General features: G+C 40.4%; 1 protein-coding gene across 1 annotated transcript in view; it reads left to right on the forward strand.

Annotated features, from left to right (window-relative positions):
* Positions 1–11,078: 11,078 nt before the first annotated feature.
* Positions 11,079–13,570, forward strand: part of ABCC1 (ATP-binding cassette, sub-family C (CFTR/MRP), member 1) — a 40,901-nt gene continuing 38,409 nt past the window's right edge. Inside the window, exons 1-3 of the mRNA XM_010131148.1 lie at positions 11,079–11,156; positions 11,753–11,929; positions 12,701–12,826. Of these exons, the coding sequence (XP_010129450.1) occupies positions 11,079–11,156; positions 11,753–11,929; positions 12,701–12,826 (381 nt within the window). The remainder of the gene's footprint in view (positions 11,157–11,752; positions 11,930–12,700; positions 12,827–13,570) is intronic.

Below are 13,570 nucleotides of genomic sequence, written 5' to 3' on the forward strand. Positions count from 1 at the left end.
GAGGGTGAACTGAAAAACCGCTATGGAGGGGTGAGCGATGGGGGGACGTTGCAGTGTGGGTCAGGCTCAGCCGGGACACGGGGCTCCTCCGCAGGGACACGCCGGTGCTGGCAGCACTGGGGCCCTGGGGGAGCAGGAGGCTACTGAAAATCCTTCGGAGGAGGAAACAGGTTGTATGGAAAAGGAGGTTGTGTGGAGGAAGGGAGGAGAGCAAGCTGGAAGTTGAAAACAAAACAAAACAGTGGGGTGAGAGCTACTGAAGGCAACCTAGGGGTGAGAGGAAAATGTAGATTCTCTTAGACCATTCAAAGAACTGATCACATATTTCTTAGATACTTGCCAGGTGGTGTTGAGCTAATGAGCTGCCTTACTTCTATAAAAAAATAGGATGTCTCAGCAAATGCCATTATACTGTTTGTCTCAAGAACCATTACTCAGCAGATATTTTTAGTTCATTAAGACTTTGGGATGTGTGGCTTTTCCAACTGATCAGAAGGTACTCTGTGAACCTGCTTTTACATTGCTTGTGTTCATATGAGCTCTTATCAGCTAATTTTCAGGTTTCTCAGAACTGGCAAAATTATGAGTTGTCATCAGATGTATTTTTTTCCCCTCTCCTAGAATGAGGCATTTTATTTGAAGACCTTTAAAGAATACAAGTTTCAGAATTAATTTTCTGGAAAAATGGACTTGAGAGTCTGTAAAAAAGAGCTGCCAGTTCCTTGAACTGTGAAACTGAAACATCAGATGGAAGCAAGATCTACACTTCGGCTGTCAGAAACAACTAGTTGATAGAGGATTTCTGATGGCAGGTTCTTTTATTACGTAAACACAATTCTTATGTATACTGCAGATTTTTCTGCTATTTGTGGTGTGTACTCCATACATTTTTTTCACTAGTTGCATTGATTCCCAAGAGCATAGATGGTTTTATGGTTTGTCATCCTTCTCCAAGTCATGTGGAGTCTGCCTTTAATTTTTTCCAGCTGAAGATCCTGCAGGTTTGGTTGTTTGATTTCTGGATTCTTGTAATTCTGCAAAAGAACAGTTGCTGTAAGACGTGTCTGGAAAACTCTTCTTCCTTGCTGACCTTGTCCTCACAAACAACACTCTGTGTCCATTTTGTGGTGGCATGGTTCCCAGTAGTGGAGAGGACAGTAGTGCTAGTTTGGGTGCCTATGGATACTCCAGCTGCTTCATTTTCTGGTATTGCCGCTGTGGCTACTCTTTGAAGCTGAAGTTGTAGAGGGTTTTCAGAAAATGCCTGTGTTATGTGCAGCATTTCACTGAGCTTCTGGTGAGCGCACACACAGGTGATACTGTCCTTCCTGCTTGTGGCCTGCGCTCTTCCTCTGCTCAGAGTGGGGCAATAACTAGCTACCCAGAGGCACACCATCCTGCTTTCTTGTGCTGAACTGTATGGCCGCGTCAGCAGTTTTGTGTGGAAGCCTTGCTAGTGGAGCAGTGAGCACTGGCAAACGCAGCTTCAAGGAGGAGATGTGTTCTCCGTCAAGGGTGGTACTGAGTTGGGGGCAACCGAGTTTTAAATCGTGGGGGAGGCTTTACAGGTTGAATGGACCTAACGGACCCTTAGAGACTGACTGCTAATCTGCTTAAGCTTTGCTGGCCAGGATTTTTCTTGTTTGCGCTCCCAAGGAATGTTACTGTTGAAAGCTCTTATCTGAGAATTAAACAGATTGGTTTTATTTAATACTTACTCTGAAAGGTCGACAGCCCATGCAAATTTGGTATCATCTTCAGCACTTCTTGTTTTCTCTTCGCTATTTAATCTATCTTTGTGCCCCCAGTCAGCATCTTAACTTCACTGCAGTCAGATTTGCTTACAGAACTTAAGTGTTTCTTGCTTCTGTTGAACCAGAGTCCCTTTTTGGAAGGGTTCTGTTTCATCCTTGCTTCTCTAGCGTCACTGAGTATCCCAGAATGAGTATCCCCTCCATCACACGAAGAAAGGTACAGATGTTTAAGATAAAGTTATGATTTACAAATAGCTGTCAATGACTATAAAAACTCTGAAAGAGCCTGGTGGACTGGGGGGGTAACAATTTGCACTACTTGCATTTCAGTTCAGTGCTGTTTAAACTGGAAAATTTTGTGACCTGACATGCTGAGGTACTTGTCTAGAGTATCACTGGTATATGAGTGCAGTCCACCTTGCTGCAATAACACCGTGAAAAAAAAAAAAGGTAAATTGGGGTGAGGAACTCTAGCATTCTAGGTAAGCAGAAGTGGCAAGGCAGGCGTAGAACTTGGTGTACCTTTGGCCCTGCTGACCTAGCTAGCTGTCTGGATATATGCACCCTTGTACGATTGGTGGTCTCAGTGCAGTAACATTTTGAACTAGACTGCTGGGTTTTGTTTGTTTTCAATACAATTTTGGGGCAGTTTCAGTTTTTCAGAGCTTGTAAACTATGCAGTATGACGTTTAGAGAAACCTTTTCATGTTGGAAGTTGCTTAAGGAAGAAGTTAAGAGTTTCTGTGACATTGAGTTTTCAAGGCAAAGCCCCAGAAGCACTTTTATGAAAAAGGAGATAGGAAAGAAAAAGCAAGTTCACACTAAGCAGTTCTTTACAGTCCCTCCCCAAATGCTCTGCAAGGTTTTACAGAAGTCTCAGTTATTCATTCATTAGAAGATGCTTGTTCATTCGTTAGAACATGCTTGTAAGTCAAATAGAATCTGAAACTTTTGAGGTTCTTGCTTATACGTAAGGGAATGTGAGATAAATGGCTCCTATCATGTCCTTCACAAGCAAAGACACCGTTTTTTAAAGTTCATTTAGATAGAAGTTAACTCTAATTCTTCTTGGTCTCAGTGGGAGCTTAGTAAATTTTTTTCCGTATTTTTCTAATTGGGCTTTTTGTTGTTGAGGCAGAACTGAAACTGAGTAATTCCATTCACTCCTAGGAGAAAAGCAAGTTTTCATCTTCTCCGTTCTGTTTCGAAAACTAAAATCCTGTAATGATTCCAGATGTGTCTGCCTATGTAAACCCAGGCCTATTTCTTTCCTGTTGGTACAGGAGCCTCTTCTCTTGCAGTAAAGAAATTGCATCCAGTCACTCTTCTGGATTTAGCACTACTTCATGTGGAACTGAGCTACAGGTGATAAACAGAATGGATTGGAGGTGGTGAGGCAGAGCCTCATGAATTCCAGGGACCACTTGGTGGGGTTGGGCTCTGCTTCCCTTGCTGTTGTCTAGAGTTTTGTCTTGAGTCTTTAAGGCACGTTTTGTCCACCTTAAATGTGTAAATTTTCTTGAGTGTTTGTCCAAAACACATTTTGTATTTGCTAGAATACGGCTTAGTGTTTTTCCAGCAGGTTTGTGGCAGAGCTGGGGAGGGAGTTTGAGGTGCTGAAAGCGGTGCTGGGTGAGCTTGGTAAGTTAGTTTAGGCTTTTCCTTTAGTTGTAAAGTGTAAAAATGCGTTTGCGACCAGAGTTTCAAGGAGTATGCAGATCAGAAAACTACTTCTCTTTGCTGACACAGCAAGATCATACGTACATTTGGACAGAGGAGGAGCAGCAGCAGGGTGTTAAGCAGAAAAACCTTTACACAAGACGGTGCCTTTGTGTAATGAACAGCTGATTGCCTGATTCTCATGGCTTGGTTGCTGTTGGGTTTTTTACTGATGAAAGCCAGAGGTTTATTTGTCAGCTTTCTCTTGTTTAAACCTGCAAAACATTTTCACTGGTCATGTGAACAAGGGTCTAAACTTACGTTAGAAATTAAACTTACTTACGTTAGAAATTAAACTTACTTACGTTAGAAATTAAACTTACTTACGTTAGAAATTAAACTTACGTTAGAAATTAAACTTCCCTCTCTTGATCCAGAATAGATCGGTTTAGGGGAAATACGGGAAAATGAAGCCTGATGTTCTGTTGTTGATGGGGATTTTCTTAACAGATGACCTGTCATTCTACAGCTGTCAGTTCAAGGTTGTTCAGAAGAGCTAAGTGAGGAAAAAATGCCTGAATAATTTGTGCTGTTCGTGCCATTACAGTGCAGTTTACATTGAAACGCTGTGCTATACTGGCACTAAGCGAAGGTTAGCCGGGGTTGCGCTGAAGTCATTCTGGGTCACATCTCTAAAAAGCCGGCTGCTGGGTACTGACCTTTTGCTTACTTTTAATAGAGTCAGAATTCCGTGCGTTACTGTTTTCTCACTATTTGCCTCTGTGGTAGCTTTGGATACGGTTTATGCTGTCTTAAGCTGTTATCTTAGTCCATTTGAACACACCTGGGTAATAATCTTACAAACTTCTCACAGTGGTTTGAACTTGATATACAGGCTGTTGCATTATTAAGCAAAAGTCCTGGATTTGTTGCAAAAAGGAAATGAGAGAAGCAATCTTCTTCCTGTATTCTTTTAAGTAACAGTGATCTAAGTGAAAAACTTCACAGGAGGGTAGAAAAAAAATCCTTGTGTTTCTGAAACTGTGAATGATAAATATTTTGTTGACCAGATTGTTTTGTTGGCCAGATTTGTTTCATGGTGCTTGCAGACATGGCAGGGTATGGAAGTGCTGCCTCTGTCAAAAGAGGCTAAATGTTTTAATTTTGCAAGTGCTGATGTCATTTTTCATATGTTTCCCTGATGCAAAAAAAATAGCCATAGTCCAGTGGCTTTTAGCTTCTTGGATTACAAAGATGAGTGCTTGTGAAGTCCACAGCTGCAGGTGCTCCTGTATCTGGCAGTGTGTCAGCACCAGCTTCTTATTTGAGGCTAAAGAGAAACAAAGGCAAAACATGGGTTTTTTTTTTCTTGTCAAATTACACACAGCTTCAGCTGATGGAGTGCCGTCTATAGCAAAGGATTTCTGGTCTTTGTAAAGATTAGGAAACATTGATGTTTGGGTTTTGGACGAGTTGGTGCAGACACCTGATTTAAGTTCAGGACTGGGTATTGGAAGGTAGAGACACTTTTACCCAGCTGTGTTAGCAAGTGAAATCTGCATTATGTTCATCGTTACTGAGACCTTAGTCTTGCTAAAACCATTTCTAATAGAAAACCTGATGAGAAATTAAGGGTTTTTCCCTGTCACTAGAAACACTTACTGATATTTCCCCCTTAAATCTTCTTTATATAAATTATTTAAAAATTTTAGGACCCCTGTTTATTATGTGATTATTTTTTTTAACTTTCCCTTCTTGCTCTAACAATCTTGTGACAATGTTACAAGACGATGTGAATAAAGCTTAGATTTCAGAATTACTCTGAAACAAAGAAGGGAGAAGAAAGAGCATCGTCTCTTTCCCCATCTGAGACCTCGCTCTGAGCTGGTGTTCTGGGAGGCTGGGTTAGACGGCTTGCTTGTGAACGATTTAAGGCTTTTTATTCAAACACAAAACTTACACATCAAAATGTTAATTGAAGAACTGCACTTTTCAAACTTCTGCTAAAGAATTGCTTGTTCCTGGCTTTCCTGACTACTACTAGAATTTTAACCAATGATCTTCAGATCTAACAGCAGTAGTTTGTTCCATTCATGGTTTTATGAGGAGAAATGTTGTGTGTTCTCACTGTTCGGTGAACACCTCCCACCCCAGACTTTAGTATCAAGCAAGAGAACATTCTCAGTTGCATGATAGGTTTAGTTCTTCCGTGGTAATAAAAAAAAAAACCCAACTGTGGTTTTCCTGTGGATGAATGAGGTCACCATGAGAGTTGGAGACCTGAATCTAATTCTTACATCCCAATGTGGTAATTAACATTTCTTATTTCACCTTTGTGGCAGTAGAAGAACAGAAAGGTAGAAACTTTTTGATCTAATAGTGCTGTAATTGGCCTGAAGAAACGTCTGAGAACTTTGTGGGGATAGGAGCATCTGTCTTCAGATTTGTCACGAAGGGAAGTCCTGAAGTCTCTTTCCAGGTCAGCAATCTGACGCACTCTATGTTCATTTGTTCCACGGCTTGTGGTAAGTGGTATAGTCTGTACAAGAGCATAATTCCATCATTTCTCCTTGCAGAAGTAGTTTTTAGAATCTGTGAAGGTCTGGGAATGAGATCAAATATTTAGTTGTGTGGCTTTTATTTTTTAGAAGAATCTTGTTTCTAAAAACAAAACACAACTCCTGGCTGTCCTTCATTAAGCACAGGAAACAGCTGTTGGAAAGATACTATTGTAAAATATGTACTTTAAATTTTTATTTTACTTCCTATTTGCAGAGTACACCCTTAGATGATACAATAAACCAGTAACCATTAGTGTCATGTTGTTAGAATAGGACTTCCAAGGAATTGGCAGTGAATTGAAAGTTTTGTGTCAATTTAGCATGAGCTCACTTTGTGTGTGTCACAGCCAAGGTACGATTTTACTTGCACGTTCTGCACTAACTTCAGTGGCGTGGACAGCTACGTTGTGTCACAGCAGAGGTGTGTGCGCTTTGGGTAGCTTCCTGGTTTTTAAGAACAAGGCTAGAAGAAATGAATGTCAACTAAGGGGGAAGTGGAAAGGTATGTTTGTCTTTGAATATTATGCTGCTTCGTCTGGAATTGAATCTAGAGCCGTTGGATCCTTTAATGCAAGTAGTACTTTTTTCCAAAATAATTCCAATGTAATGTGCATAACCTTTTTAAAGGACTTGCAAACATGTGAACAGGAAGTTTGTGATGGTTGCTTGTATTGTCATATACTTTGTTTAGTGCCTCGTTTGCCACTGTTAGGATGTTACTGTCTGTGAATATTGCTGAGCAGAGAGGAGACCTGCAGATGTGGGTGTTTCTGCTGCTTTTTGTGGGAATATTTTTCTTGTATGAATATCTGTTGCTTGTTTTATCAACCTGTCACCTCTTGTGATTTAGCCGGAACAGTAAGCACAACAGGGCAGCTGTTATGCTGGTGAAGATTGTGTAGGATTGTGCTTGTTGTAGGTTCTGGTCTGAATATGGTACTACTATAGTGAAAATTGTCAGCTGCAATTACAGTGCTAGTGCCTGAGAGGGCTAATTACCTGCATTCTACTAAACGTAAGCATTGCTTGAAATGAAAAAAACTTTTTACTGTTAGGAAAATAAGATTAAGAAACCGTATCTTGGTATTGCCAAGGAGGTGGTTCTTCTGTGGGTGATATCGATGTTGTGGGTACAGACCGATGTTGATATCAAACTCCATTTGAAGGAGTAACTGTTGACTGTGATATTAAGATTCCAGCGTGATTTTGTAATTTCATTTTTTATATAAGTGTGTGCTGCTGTTTAAGTAATTTTTCAGTGTGGTTGGCAGCCTGCGTATCTGGCACACTTGCACACAGCAGGTGTGAAGCTGAGCAATTTTGGTCTCTTCACTTCTGCCAGTGAGAATTTTAAAATGTGCTGTGGGTCAAGTAGGATTGTTGATGTGAGAACAGGCGACCACTGGCTGCTCCCTTAACAGCCTTTCCTGGCTGTTGGCAGGGAGGCAGCAAGGCACAAGCTCCTGCCTAGCGTCAAATACTGTCCTTCCTCAGAGGAGGCGCGCTGGAGGCATAGAGCTTCCCGGTAGCCTTCCTTCTCTCGTCAGAAGCAGGGTAACTGATCTTTTGTGTTGCAACTTTGTCTTACAGTCCTACTGCCAAAGTTTTTATCTTGGCTGTTCCTGAAATTTTAGACAGGAATTAATATTGTTTTTTACTTTCCAAGGGTTTAGGCAGTGTTAAATAAGTGCCTAAATAAGTGGTTTACCTGTTAATATATCCACACAATTCTAGGGAATGTGAAATGTTTTTTGTGGTCGTCTTGGAGATGAGAGGGTTTCACTTCAAATGTGATAGGAAGCCTTTTCATGCCATAAGAGCACAAAAACTGTGGACTGGTATTTTTTTCAGCCACAGTGCTGATGGTGGAAATAAAAACTGAGAAATAGGTCAGGTAAATTTAAAAATACCCACTTTAAAATTGTCCAGGGATTTTAAAAGGGAAAAAACCTCCCACACCGTAACGGGTAACTATTTAACATCTGAGATGTGGTTCTTCTGGACTAGACCGAAACTGAGCCAACAGCAGATCTCTTTTCTCCAAGTACCTGCTAAGAAAGGAACTCTGATTCTTCTCCTGTGGGTTCCTGCAGCCATATCTTAAATTAAAGGCTGCTGCCAGATTATACAAGCTAATAGCTAGAGATCTAACTCTTTTTTCCTCTTCCTCCTTCATGGCAGGAGGCTGCTAGTTTGTGTAGACTTTCAGTGGATACTTGGACCTCTGTCGTTTGATGTGGTTTTGCAAAATAGAAGAGTTAGCTCTTGGCATGAAAATTGCTGTTAGTCTTGGAGATGTGAAAATGGGGCAACTTAGTGCTTTGACACAACTTGCTAAAATAGTGTTTCTAAAACTTGAGTCAGAAAAAATGTCATTAATTTGCTAATTAATGTCTGTTAAATACAAAGGTCTGCTTCAGTGAATGGTTCTGCATCGATCTGTAAAGAACTTCAGTTCGTGCTGGAAAAAAAGCTCTGAAACTGGATTTATATAAAGCAAAGGAGAAGCATGTACTTTAAACTGGCAGAACTGTTTTAAACTTGTAGAACTGAACATTGTGACTTGAATATGCAAACACATGTTGCTCTCCTGATAAGAGTGACATGTTTTCCAGTCACATAGAGCTCGCAGAGCTGTGATGTCCTCCATGCAGAACTCAGCTCAGAGCTGTATGCCCCTCTCAGTTCGGACCCAGAGCCTGCTTCTGATGTGACCTTCTGTCCTGCTGCTTGGTTCACTCAAGAGTGACCCGAGTGCATTTTGGACAGGTGCTAAGTGGGAAACATGTTCCAGTGTCTCATGGACAGTCTGGTTAGTCTGCAAGGGAGCCCCTGCAACTGTCTCTGTGAACTTGAGTGAAATGCACCTTGTGAGGACATCGGGTGCTCAGCAGCAAGTATTGGGTCGATAGCTCTGTTCCTGTCTGTGCTACTGCCTTGTGTAGACATAACCTGGGAGAATTCCACCTAGGGAATTGGGAGGAAGGAATGCTACCGTGTCTGTGTCTTCATGCATGCTGTCCTCACCTTTTGTCACCTGAAATGAATGTAAATTGGAAGGGGCTTCTGCATCTCACCTGTGTGTAGCCATTTCTCGTGTACAGAGAAGAATAGTGTGTTGAAGCTAAGCAAACTCATATTTGCTATCAGCAGCCTCTGGATCAAATCTTGTGAAAATGTGAAAGAAGATATGCTGGTGGTGGGGTAGCTGTTAAATTGTGGCAGTAATTTTGCTCATTTGTCCTGACTTTCTGTTCTCACCCCCAAAGCCACATTGCAACGTGCCTCTTGCCTTTCATGCAGAAACACCTCCAGATAACTTGCAAATGAAAGATGGCACATTTTTTTAGAATATCCCCCAGCCAATATGCATAGCAGTCGTGCATGAAGCACTTTTATTTAGCCACGTGGCAGTTACACGTGGGTTACCTGCTCCGTTCTTTCTGGTAATTGCCTGATCCATTTTACAGCAAGCTTCTAAAAACACTGGAAAAGGATGTAATAGCTTTCTTAAGCAGTGTTTAGATCTCCAAAAATTTACTCAATAAAATGATGTCAATGCTCTTGTTTGTTTTTGTAAAGCCGCTTACATCCTGTAAATTTACTTGTATAATCATATTAACTCTCTTAATTTGTGAATTGTAAACTGTTCTGTGGAGTCACAAGACTTTTTCTTGACTGTTGTGCTGGAGTGAAGCAGCTGGGACTTAGAAAGCCAAAAACATTTGTGCGGTGGCTAAATGTAAGGATGACTCAGCTGAAATTTCTGATGACGTTATGCGTTTAGGGAACTTAATAAGCATGTGGCGTGCCTGCATCATCTCACGGCCGCTGCCTTGTCTCGAACAGCTTACATGTCCCTTATGGAGATACTAAAACACAGTCGGGCATTTTTATGCTGTACCAGTGTTAATTTTCTTGATCTGGCCATATTAAGTTCAGAGACTTTTTTTTTTTTTAAACCAACAGAATTTACATTAAGTGAGAAGAATTTTTAGAATGCTGTGGAATTAGAGGAGAAAAATATGCGTCCTGTGCATTCTGTTTGTTTTATCTAATTGTGAGAAAGGAGTCCTAAATTCTGACAGAAATTGAGAGGAAAGTGGGGAAGGAAAATATTTTTGTTAATGCATTTTCAAAAGAAGTTTGTTGGTTTTTTTAACGACAAAACTTCTTAATACAGAATGATCAAATTTAAGGGGAAACCTGCTCTGATAAAATAATGTCTGGTTATCCTCAAGTTGAAAGTTTTGCAAGTTAGATCTCCTGTTACTCTTTAGATCTGTTTGTTTTTTTTTTTTTTCTCTTTGTAATTGTGTTTGAAACTGTTTAATCACTGGAAGAGGGGGACAAGTAAGGATCAAAGCGTGATGATTCTGAGCAATGGGATCTGTTTCCAGCTTTGATGTTGGAATAGAGGGGGCAGGCACTACAGTTCCTTTTGGTTTTGTTTCCTCATCTATGAAACGTGGATAATGGTGCTTACTTCTGTGACTGGTTCAGGCTTTTATAGAAGAGAAGGACTGCTGACTGCCATTGCATCCCAGTAGTGGTACTGGTATTCTGTGCAGTTGTTCTGTAAGCTGTGCAATTGTCTGAAAAAATGCTTTGTAACTGAAAATGACACTATAGTTAACAAGCCTTGGGCAGAGGACTGCTGCTCTTGGCTGTGGGGCTGTTAAACAGAAGTGAGCTGTGCTGTGGCTGCTGAACATTGGAGTCCATCTGCAGCAGTGGTATCTCTGTATTACATCATTCTTTTGGAGAGCCAGAAACCTACAGCATTTGAGAGGAAGTCCTGTGTGATAATTTTATGGCAAAGTCACTAATTTTAATGTAAAAATTTCTGTAAGTTTCCTAACCCAAGCCAATCAAAAATGAATGGAAGTTCATTTTACTCAATAGCCTGTCATTGTAAATAGTCCTTATACCAGTAATGGAAACAGTGATCACATTTTTATTACTGTAAGTATCAGTTTTGGTTTGATTATGTGGTGGTTTACCTTGTTTTTGAGAATCCTGTTGAGAGAAATGGGAGAACCTTGACTTTTACTGATTTACATTTTCCTGTGGTTGAGTAGGAAATGGGCTGCAAGGGCGAGCCATGGACTTAGTTCTACGCCCTGTTGTTCTGAGTTACCAGAAAGGCTCACCTGGGTTTGCTGCAGACAGCTTGGGAGCTGTGAGACTGCTTTACAAATTGGGAAGTGGTGTTGTCTTGTGCTGTTCACTTCTGCAGTGTCCACTGAGATTTGGGAATGTGGAGTATCTGAGTATTTATGCCTACATCCACAGTGGTTATAATGCGAGATAGCTACCATTGTTGTTATTTTTCTGAGATGATAATGTGAAAATCCTTGATTAATACTGTTAAAGATCCTTTTAAGTGGTGTTGAAGATCCCATTTGAAGAAGTTATGGTAGCTCTGCATAACCAACAGAAGTGACACTAGTATCATCTTGAGAAGGTTTAAAACTTCTGAACCAGAAAAGTGCAGTAAAATTAGATATATCAGAGTGGAGCCAGTTTAATACAGTAATAAATAAGTACACAAGAAGAGATACGGAAGAAGGCAGGTAGTGGCTATTTCTTTTTCTAAATACTGAAGTTCTGTGTCTGCCTTTTTTTTTTTTTTTTTTTTTTTTGTGAAGAGAGGTAAATGAACTCTGCAATGTCAACAACAACAACAACTTTTTTTTTTTTTAAATACTGAAGTTTTTGTTCTGCCTTTTTTTTTTTTTTTTTTTTTTTTAAACTCGATCCATTTTGTCTCCCCAGGATTGGAATCTGACATGGCACACAGAAAATCCAGACTTCACCCAGTGCTTTCAGAACACAGTCCTGGTCTGGATTCCTTGCATTTACCTCTGGGTCTGCTTCCCAGTGTACTTCCTATACCTTCGTTGTCATGACAGGGGCTACATACAGATGTCAAACCTCAACAAGGCCAAAACGGTATGTGGCTTTTAAACACCAGAACTTATTAAACTTATCTGAAAGTTTGACTCTATTTTCAGCTATGTTTTAGCATGCTATTTTTGTCAAGCATCAATCTTCGTCTGCGTGCATGTTTCAGCTGCAACTTACTTGCTCTGCATGTGTTTGGTTTCCAAGCCTTATGCGTTTCCATTGCCCTTTTATCAATAGGCTTTCTGAAATTTACTCTGACATGGCAAAAAAGTAAGCAAATCCTTTGTAAGACCAGTTGGAGAAGACTATTCTAGGGCAGCTCTGTCTTGAGACCTTTATTTCAGTAATAAAAATGATTTATTATCCTATCAGCTTCTTAAGTTACACAAGCATAGATTTCTAGAGCTGCTGCAGGTTTTCTGTTCCACTTCTGTTGTGAAGTAGGTACTTAATGTTGTCTTAATTTTTTTTTTTTTTTGCCCCTGTAGAATAAGTGAAAAGTTTTAAGAAGGGCTATAATAACATGGTGTATTGGAGAGTTTTTGTCCCTGGAATCTGTTATTCAATAACGAGATTCACCAGGTTTTTTTTTCTTCATAACATCCTGACTTATATGGTACTAAAAATTAGTAAACTTTTTTCCTGTAGTGGACATCCCAAATTGCTCTTCTTTTGTGCTTGTTTTAGAATCGCCCAAAACCAGACAATCTGATTATGACTCCTGTTCTACTAACCCTTAACACACAGTGTTCACGTATATGTTGTGTTGCCTAGTCTGTGAGAACTTGATGTATGAAATTCACTTTTGTATTGCAGGCTTTGGGCTTAATACTGTGGATAGTCTGCTGGGCAGACCTTTTCTACTCTTTCTGGGAAAGAAGTAAAAATATTTTTCGAGCTCCATTTTTTCTCGTTAGTCCTACAGTATTGGGTGTAACAATGGTAAGTTCTTCTGTTATGGCCTTTGTTCATGCAAAGCCTTAAGCATCTTAGTATTATTCACAGTGTTGTAATTTTTTAAGCTACAGTCTTTACATACAGACTTAATCTGCAGTTGAACTGTGAAATACTGACTGTAAAATGTCTACTTTCTTTTAGTAAGAGTAATTAAAAAGCCCCAAACCCAAGTCAGCTGTGCTCACTGCATTGCATGTCAGCACACAAGCCAGTGCAGGTTGTCTTGCCTTATTTTTGTAGGCTTGAGCTACCATTCGTTTAATAGCTTGACTCAAGCGTGGGGTGGAGGAATCAAGCTGAGAGAACTGATTAAACCTGGGTTATACAAACCACTCTGAACTTGGTAAAAGACTGTCAAAGGCATCGCATTATTAAGTATCTTATTACGGACTCTCTTGCATGTAGCGTTCTTCAGTGTGTATTTTCTTTGTTACATTTCTCGGCAAGTCTTAAATGGCACATGAGGCACGTGGGTGTCCCCAGCTAAGTCTCTTCACCTAGGTGCCAAAGTATTGTCTACTTTCACACCAGTATCTCTGCAGCCTGCATTTCAAGGAAAATGCCTTGCTACTCCTTGATTGTCAGTTGTCTTACACTTACCACAGACCTGGAACGGTTGTGATTAAACATCATACTCAAGGGGAGACCGAGGGGTCACAAAAACTCCAACAGCAATAACAAAAACAAAACCAACAACACCCCCCCCCCCCCACCACCCCACACGCCCCA

This window comes from Buceros rhinoceros, unplaced genomic scaffold (genome assembly GCF_000710305.1).
Source record: "Buceros rhinoceros silvestris isolate BGI_N320 unplaced genomic scaffold, ASM71030v1 scaffold16642, whole genome shotgun sequence".
NCBI lineage: Eukaryota > Metazoa > Chordata > Aves > Bucerotiformes > Bucerotidae > Buceros > Buceros rhinoceros.